Source organism: Pundamilia nyererei, unplaced genomic scaffold (assembly GCF_000239375.1).
Source record: "Pundamilia nyererei isolate P.nyererei 1_Seehausen unplaced genomic scaffold, PunNye1.0 scaffold00278, whole genome shotgun sequence".
Classification (NCBI taxonomy): Eukaryota; Metazoa; Chordata; class Actinopteri; order Cichliformes; family Cichlidae; genus Pundamilia; species Pundamilia nyererei.
In genome coordinates, this window is record NW_005187679.1 from 461196 (window position 1) to 470108 (window position 8913).

The window sequence follows — 8913 nt, forward strand, 5'->3', positions numbered from 1 at the left end:
TTGGTAAAATAAATCCGCTTGGCATCTTTCTTGGCCTTAAGACAACAATTCTGATGGCTAAAGATCCAAACGGGACACAAAAAAAAAGAAGAAAAAAAAAAGAAAGAGATTAGACGTAATTGATAGAAGCCAGATTTAACTACAGAGGACACATGTTTGTCCAGCTTGAAGGAACTGTCCAAGACAACACCCAAGTTCCTCACAGTGTCAGAAAGGGAGTTGGCAAAGGGCCCAAATACACCAGTTAGTTCAGCCCGAGGGATGGGAGTATCAAAGATTACAATTTCTGTCTTCTTATCATTTAAAATGAGGGAATTGCTCAGTAGCCAGTTTTTAACTTCACTCATACAATCAAAGAAGTGTTGCAACGATGACGCGACATCCTCAGCTAGTTCAAAATAGATTTGAATGTTATCTGCGTAAAAATGAAAGGAAATATTATATTTATCAAAGATTCGGCCCAAGGGTAACAAGTATAAAGAGAACAGCAAAGGACCCAGCGCAGACCCTTGGGGGACACCAGAGGTGACAGGGGCAGTGGAGGAGGAGTAGATAGGATTTAAACCAGCTAAGGGCACTGCCCGTGATGTCCACCAGATGCTTAAGCCTCATTAAAAGGACATTATGATCCACCAAATCAAAAGCAGAGGACAAATCAAGCAAAACTAAGACCACAGGGTGCCCTGAGTCAGCAACTGAGAGAAGGTCATTAAAGACTTTCAGTAATGCAGTTTCCATGCTATGGCGTGGCTTAAACCCCGACTGAAATTATTCCCCAATATTATTTGCATCCAAATAAGTTTGGAGTTGGGAGTGAACAATCTTCTCTAGGACTTTAGACAGAAATGGGAGTTTGGAAATAGGACTAAAGTTAGCGAGATCATTCTGATCGAGGAAGCTCCTTTTGAGTATAGTTTGCACTACAGCGTGTTTAAAGGCAGCCGGAACATAGCCCAATAACAATGACAGGTTCATTAGTGATAAAATATAGGGCCCGATAATGTTAAACCCTTCTTTAATAATGCGAGATGGAAGAATGTCATGAACAGCGTTTGCATTTTTCAGGTGATCAATTATACCCCTGAGAGTGGGCAGTGAAAGTGGATCAAACTGATTGAGGTTAGTGGAGCATCGTAAAGCTGGGGCCTGACTCATCACAGTGGGGTGCGAGACTCTTAGAGATAAGATTCTGCCTGTAAAATGATTTAAAAATTCTTCACAAAGAGCTAAGGAAGACGATCTAGGCATTACAGGACAGGGATTAATCAATGAGTTAAAGGTTTTAAATAAAAAATGTGGATTGTGACTGTTATCTGTAATGACAGCCGACAGGAAACCTGCCTTAGACAACCTAACAATGCATATACTATGCATGCATATACTATATGCATATAGAAATGCATATACTATTATATATTGTACATATATTTATTAGTTTCAGATGTAGCCATTCTTGTATTTTGCTTGTTTACATTATTGTATTTTTCAATTTAATTCAATTCAATTCAATTTTATTTATATAGCGCCAAATCACAACATAAGTCGCCTCAAGGCGCTTCATAGATACAAATTAAATACAAAAAAAAACAGATTTTGCACAACTCTGTTGCTTGTGAAGCTCGCACACAAGAATTTCACTCACATGTGCTGTACCAATGTACCTGCACATGTGATGTGACAATAAAAGTGATTTGATTTGATTTGATTTGATAACAGATTTCTGGAATTCCAGGCGGGTCCTGCGAAGGATGTCAAAAGACACCTGGAGCTTATCTTTTTTCTTTTAAATTTGCATATTTTTGTCACTCAACACATTCTGGGGTGGGGAAAAAAGGACCTTCTTTGAAATAAAAGTCAAAAGTCTAGCAGTCTTTTAAATTGCATCTGAAGTCCTAATGTATTAAAGACAGAAAAAAAGGAATAAAATACCTCAGAGTGATGTTCTTCATTCTGTTGCAAGACTTCGATGCAGAGCTCTCCCAGCCTCATCATGTCCTCCAGTCTTTTCTCTGGAGGTACCTGATGTTCCACTATGTGGGAAAATTCCATAGCAAAGAAGCAGAAGCCACTGCAGATTATTTTTACACTCAAACATGACTACAGAACATTTCAGAGAAGCCTCTGTTGTGTGTACAGTATGTTGGGTTCTGGGTCAAACCCTACTGATCACTAACAAATCTATCATTACGTTATCCATGATCATCTATCATTTACTGTGATCCTGTGTTCTCCCTTCAAGCACCACCCTAAAGTGACATCTTTTGGTAAAAATCAAGCTATAAACTCTCACCCTTGATTTTAGCATATTCAATCAACTGACTATAGTTGATTTGAGCTGCTTGTTCCAGACACCTCTGCACCAGTTTCTTCATATCCTCTGGAGGAACAGGGGTAGTGATGTCTTTCATCAAAACCTGAAAAAACACATATCTCATTTAGTTCTTCTTAGAGCTCAAGAGAAGCCCCACTGTATGGCTTGTCAAACCTTCTGTGTATCAGATGCAGCCAATCAGAATAAAACCGGTGGTCAAACAGTAGGATAGCCTCCTTGGACATAGAGCCACATAAAGTGGGGTGTTGAGCACCAGAGTAAAAATATGACGTGAAAATAAGTTGGATAAAACTTGATTTTAGTCAGGATAAAAGTCAGAATACTTTCTGGGTGCTGTCATGTTGAGCTTTATTTAAATTTCCATGTATCCATCCATTTACATTATATATAATATATACATTAGGTGAATGTGCAGTAGTAGCATGTATGCAGAAAGCAGGTGAATTCTGTACATTAAGTGAATTAGATTCACTTAATTAATTGACTTACTTGAACAAAGATTTGTTCAAGTAAGACTGGGGTTAGCTTTCTTGCCTTTCTAGCAGCATAAGTCTTCTTCAAGTCTTATTCCCTTGAAAACTGGTCTGTACTTTGTCTGAAGACATTGATAATCACTTGAAACCAAATTGCACAGATAGGTGATTAAACTGATTCTAAGACAGCTGATAAACAAAGGCAACACGCTTTCCTTTTCTATACATGTATGTTACATGTTTCATGAAAAAACTGTGCAGGACATTTGTACAGTGGTGCAAAAAATATTTAAGCCCTTCCTGATCTCCTAACTTTTTTTGTATGTTTGTCACGGTTACAGTAAATGTTTCAGATGATTAAAAAAATGTAAATATTAGACAAAGACAACACAAATAAACACAAAATGGGGGGTGTTTATTATTAAGTAGAAAAGAAATACAAACCTGGATTATGACACATACAAAAAATCGGGGCAAACACTTTTTCACACCACTGTGCTGTATGTTAAAATATGATTTAATCAGAGGCCAATTACCCGTTCCTGAAGGGAGAGCGTGGCCTTTAGGGCCCCATCTGGTCGTCCAAAGGGAAAGCAATACCTGCAGATGCAAAACGTGGGCAGCCACTTAGAAACAATCTCAAGGACAACTTCATAGAAAAAAAAAAGAGAAGAAGAAGAATAGGAAAATGCGTTCAGTGGCAGAAAACGGTCAGTTGGCAACAGATGGCTGCCTGCTCTTGTCTAATTACACTGATGAAGGAAGCGTTTCTCACCTACAGCTCCATCGGAGTACAGATGAGGCAGTTCATGCAAGTTTCTCGTTGTTAATTGACAAGTGAACAGTACTTAATAAACAAAGGCATGCAGTCACACAGGTCAGCCATTTATTAGACCAAAAAGAAATACAGGCAGATGTTTTGCTCTGCTAACAGAGAAGAAATTATGAAACTCACTAAACTAAACTAATATCACATCGGACTTTGTTTAAAGATTCAATTCATACTTTATGTCACAAGTTCATGATGTTCATTTAAAAGAAAAATCAATCTCCACTAAAGAGCAAAATGCTCAAAAGGCCTGAAATGTCTTTGATAAATACGTATTTTATCTGCATCGGCAAGCAAGCTTCTGACAGAAAGGAGACATAAGTGGTGATAATGTTTAAATGAGTGAATATGAGATATCTGATTAAAGAGAAAATCGGCAGAATTTTAGTCAGTCAATTCTATTTTAGTCAGTATGGGAAAACGAGGATTTTTAAGTGCTATAGTAAAAATTTTATTTAAAAAAAATCAAGACTATTTATGGTAAATCTTCAAAGTTTCTAAGCATATGTAATGATAACTGTGAAATTGTATCTTTATATATTTAATATTTTTTAACATATTTTTTTAAAAAACCCAATGAAAATGTTGTGCTTTTATTTTTAATAGTGTAATAGCTTTTGAGGTATTCATGTTCAAACATATCCACAGATTTCAATCTGGGATGGACCATTTTTCAAGAGACTTGAAAAGTATTTGATATTTGAAGCTAAAATTTCACTGAATCCTCTTTGGACCATAAATGTCTATTTTATTTTAAATAGTTTTTTGGAATTTGACTTTAATGAATAGAGACAATAAAGACAGACAGGAAAGTGGAGGAAGGAGAGGGGAAGACACGCTGCAAAGGGCTGCGGGTCAGACTTGAACCCAGGCCGCTACTTTCTGGCCATGCGGCATATGGCTGCCTGCTCACCCACTGAGCCAAACCGGCGCCCCGACCACAGAGCTTTTACACAAATGGGGGAGGGATGAACAGAATGTTCTAAAACTTGGCTGACAGGGCTGAGATAGAACGACCCTTATATAAATTTAAATGACACAAGGGAAAGAAATTGATGATGTGAAAGATATTTAATTGTTGATGGCACTAGTACAGCACATTTACTGTTATGACATCTACTAAGGGAGTTTCAACAGCGTTTCTCTGATTAACCTTCACAAAGAGAAATTTTACTGAAGTGATGTAAAACATGAGGGTACAAGCATCATGTTATCATCTTTCTGACCCATTCATCCACTCCAACCTCTTCCAATGTTGAAGCACTACAGATGCATGATGTAAGTTCAAATTTCCTTTGTTTTTCTGGTTGAGACAGTAGATATGACAGTGCTAATAAAGGTGAGAGATCGTTTCCAGTCTCAGACATGAAAAGCTCTTTTTCATGTCTGATTTTATTTCATTTCATCATCCAAATATTGTCTAAGCAATCCGTTTTGCTTTCCAAAAAGTATGAATCCCACATGCACTTAATAAAAAAAAACAATAACAACAAATAGTAACTATGCATTACTATGTACTGGACCAGACAATATAAGTAAGAGACTGCAGGGATTTTCAGGTTTCACTCAGACAGCCACACTGAAGCCTACTGAGAACTTACACTAAAATTACAGACTGTCAGACTAATTTTCAGTTTGTTAACAAAAAGCTGATATTTTTCAAATAAAATAAATGGTGGTCTGCCTGAAAAATGTGAAACTGGAGGAGTAGGACTGATTATCAGTGATTCAATGTAGGTACAGGGGCAAATTTTATAGTGAAAGGAAGTTAAAAGACATTAACAACTCTGACTTAATCCAAACCAAACTGTGGAAATCCATCTCTTTTCTGGGTGACATTTGCATAATCCCTGCCTTGTCTTGGCCATTGTTTATCAGCATTAGCCTCTTGTTTAGGTGAGTTAGTAATGACTCCTGCTGATCGACCCCCTCTTCCCGGCCCCTCCTGTGTTCTCTGGAGCCAGATGGAGGGCCCTCTCAGACATGAAGGGTTTAAAGAGATGGGTTTCAGTACAGTTAATGGCACAGGTCCATTCAGATGAGTGTTGCTCAAGGTCTTGGGGCTGTCGCTTTCACACCATCCTCACAATGTGCTCAAACAGCAGCGGCATTGCTGAATGGCAGCACGCAGATTCAGGGAGGTCTCATCAGCTGCCATCAATACATGTCTTGCACCTGTTGCATGTTGCCGATGGTGCTAAAAATACCCTGACTGCTTTCATTTATGAGAATGAAGATAATGTTTTTATTTTTGTTTTACAAATTTTCGGCATTTTGTTTTTTGTTTTTGTCAATTTATTTTTAAATGCTTTTTTTTAATTAAGTTTTAACACCCCCACCCTCCCACGACAGTCCATCTACATAGTTGGCAAATCCACAATCATAGATTAAGAAAACCACACATTGTAATAAGAATATAAATGATTACAATAGTAATAATAAACAATCCTACTGTGTAGTCCAATTTATGTATGTCTTTTTAAGTTAACCAGTTAGCAACAGCCATCAACTTAACAATTACAGGCATTATTATTTCAACAAGTTCCTCTGAAATAGATGACCTGAACCTAGAAATCAATTTACACTCCCAGAAGCAGTGACAATATGAACAGCACTTAATGTGCAGAGGAGAGCGAGAGCAGTTTATCTTGTGCAAAACAACAGAATGAAGAATCTAACACTGAGTTTCTCTCAGTCTGTTGCATATGAAGGTAGATTTGATCAGGACTATAGCTACCTGCCTGTCATCCCCTACATATTCTGTGCCTAAATCCTTTACCCACTTATGAGGAGAAAGAGAAGGGAGTAGAATACAGAAGGTGCTCCAAGACAAATATCCAAAGAAGCGTTCCTTTGGAAGTTTTGCCTACAACTGTTGGCTCATCTTCAAACAGGTCTCCAAGTATTAATGCTCCACCATTAATGCTGTTATATAAAATAGGATTGAGCTTTACCACTGGACTTCTATTACGGACATCACAAGTGACCAGACTCCATGGGGAGTGTGGAGAACAACTCCACGAATTAATACATGATTCCTTTTAAAATACGCATGTAGCTAAGACCAAAAACAGCAGGCATGGCAAACCCAGTTGTACAACAGAATTTTAGGCATCCGTGTCTGTATGTAATTGTAAAAGTCTAAGCCTCTGTTTAGGTTTTTTGCCATCCCGTATAAAATTAGAGACGGCCTTTTCTGTATCCTGAATTTTCTTCTTCGGCAAGTACAGAGGATGCATCTGCAGAGAGTATAAAATACGAAACAAAGTGGTAATTCATGCCATCATTCAAGGTCTATTTTAACTGCATGCAATAAACTGGAAGAAAATTGAGCTTCCACAGGTCCACATGTTTGGTGATATTTTAATTCCTAAATATGTAAATCCAGATACTGACCGACTGAAGGGAATATTGTTCATTGTCCCCCACATTTCCAGTAGTGTGGCCTGAGATTGACTAAAGTTGACCTTTTAACGAGTTATAGAGCCTAATTCGCTAAAGAGTGTTAGAGTAGCCACAACTGATAATCAAGAGGAGGACAAAAACAAAAGAATATCATCAGTCAGACATTTCTGAGGAGAGAAAAAAAGTCTATTCTAAAGTTATGGAGGGCGACATACAAGTTGTAAAGAGATTCACACATTTTCTTGGAGGGAAACATAAAAGTACATACAGGCCCTCCTTAATAGTTATTGTTTTGTCAAGTGTTAAGGAGGGCAGCAATGTAAAAAACTAATTCCCATGCTTTTGAGTTATATGATGCCAGCCTAGGTCCTTTGCAATTTACTATGGTCCAGATCTGAAAAATGAGTTTCTTAAAATTTGCCATTTCCTTCTTAAGGAGTGACAGGATATTGACGACATGGTTGATGCCCTTCAGATTAAGTGATAGAATTTTAATATCACTCATATATATTATTTTTCATGTGATTATGAAATTAGTAATCACACACACAAGAACTGGTGCATAGCACACATGCAGTGTAAAAAAGACTGTCCCTAATAACCCACCCACAACCACAAACTCCAGCATTGAACAGCCCCACAAGACCCCACAAGAACAGAAACAAATAAACACAGAATGGAATTATGACCTCTTGAGCAAGTGAAGCCAAGATCCGTCCCTCCACCATAAAGAGAGAACCATATACCGCCAGCAGGGGTATCCCACTCATGATGTTAGTTCCCCACACACTCCCACACCCTGGCCAATTGGCAGTGTCAATGAATGCAAACCACAGTAAGTCAAGAATTATTTGAGAATTAAAAAAAAAGCAACATAAAGAAAAAAGGGAGAGACAAAGAGAAAAACAAAAATAATAAAATTCTTAAAATACTAATGTGTTAGTATGGTCCAACACTGCTTACTCATTTTGTAATGCAGTGCATCTCCAAAGAAAAAGAAAAAAACAAACAAAATCGGCATAGCCTGTTCGTATCTGCTTATCACAAACAACTGCAACTGAGTTTCACTCAGAACACTGAAATATATACGGATACTGTATTTCCTCTCTTTATAGGGTGCTCACGCGCCCCGTTAAATTGCCGTCTGGCCCCTCACCTGCGTTAAACAATCTTGGCAATGTAAATCTTGCTTCCTTGAAACGACAGGTCGCCTTTCTCCCTGCCCGCTGATTGCATTCTGCTTTTGTCGCTTACGTTGTGCAGTTTGATGATAATAGATTGTTGTCGTTTTTCATCAGGGGGCCAAGGCTGAGCCCTGTCGATCGTAACAGTTCCTTGTTTAGCTTCCAGGCCCAGCATCTTCTGAAGCCAGGTTTCAAACAACTAGATTGCCTGTTTTCCTTCTGTGTCTCAAGTTCATTATCAGGATCCGTGACTCTTCCCTCCAACGAGACAGTTTCTTATTGGTACTGTTTCGAATTTATATCAGTGCAAGTCAAAAAGCCGCTGGGTCAGCTTTTTGACTTGCACTGACATACCTACAACCATGAGGGAAAATAATGACAAACCTGCATTCATATACTAATGAATAAGGAGTATCAGTGTTTCAATGTAATTGTTACATGTGAAAAATTAATTTGTTCTCAAATGTGAATCATGTATGCAATGTCTGGTGAGTCATATAAAATCTTGTGAAAAAGTATTTCACCCTTACTGATTTCTTTTCTGTTTTATGTTGTATATTTGTCGAACTTACATATTTGAGATCTTCAAATTAATTTTAACATTAGACAAATATTACCCGAATAAATACAAAATGCTAATTAATCATAGTTAATTAATGATTTAATGTAAGTTAACAATGATGAACCACA

At 37.7% G+C, this 8913-nt stretch overlaps 1 protein-coding gene across 2 annotated transcripts in view; it reads right to left on the reverse strand.

The window, feature by feature from the left end:
* Window positions 1-8913, reverse strand: part of cadps2 (Ca++-dependent secretion activator 2) — a 174761-nt gene that overhangs the window by 59159 nt on the left and 106689 nt on the right. For both annotated transcript variants that reach the window (XM_013915256.1, XM_013915255.1), the window contains exons 15-17: window positions 3342-3405; window positions 2291-2414; window positions 1930-2030 (exon numbers count right to left, since the gene is read on the reverse strand). In XM_013915256.1, the coding sequence (XP_013770710.1) occupies window positions 1930-2030; window positions 2291-2414; window positions 3342-3405 (289 nt within the window). The remainder of the gene's footprint in view (window positions 1-1929; window positions 2031-2290; window positions 2415-3341; window positions 3406-8913) is intronic.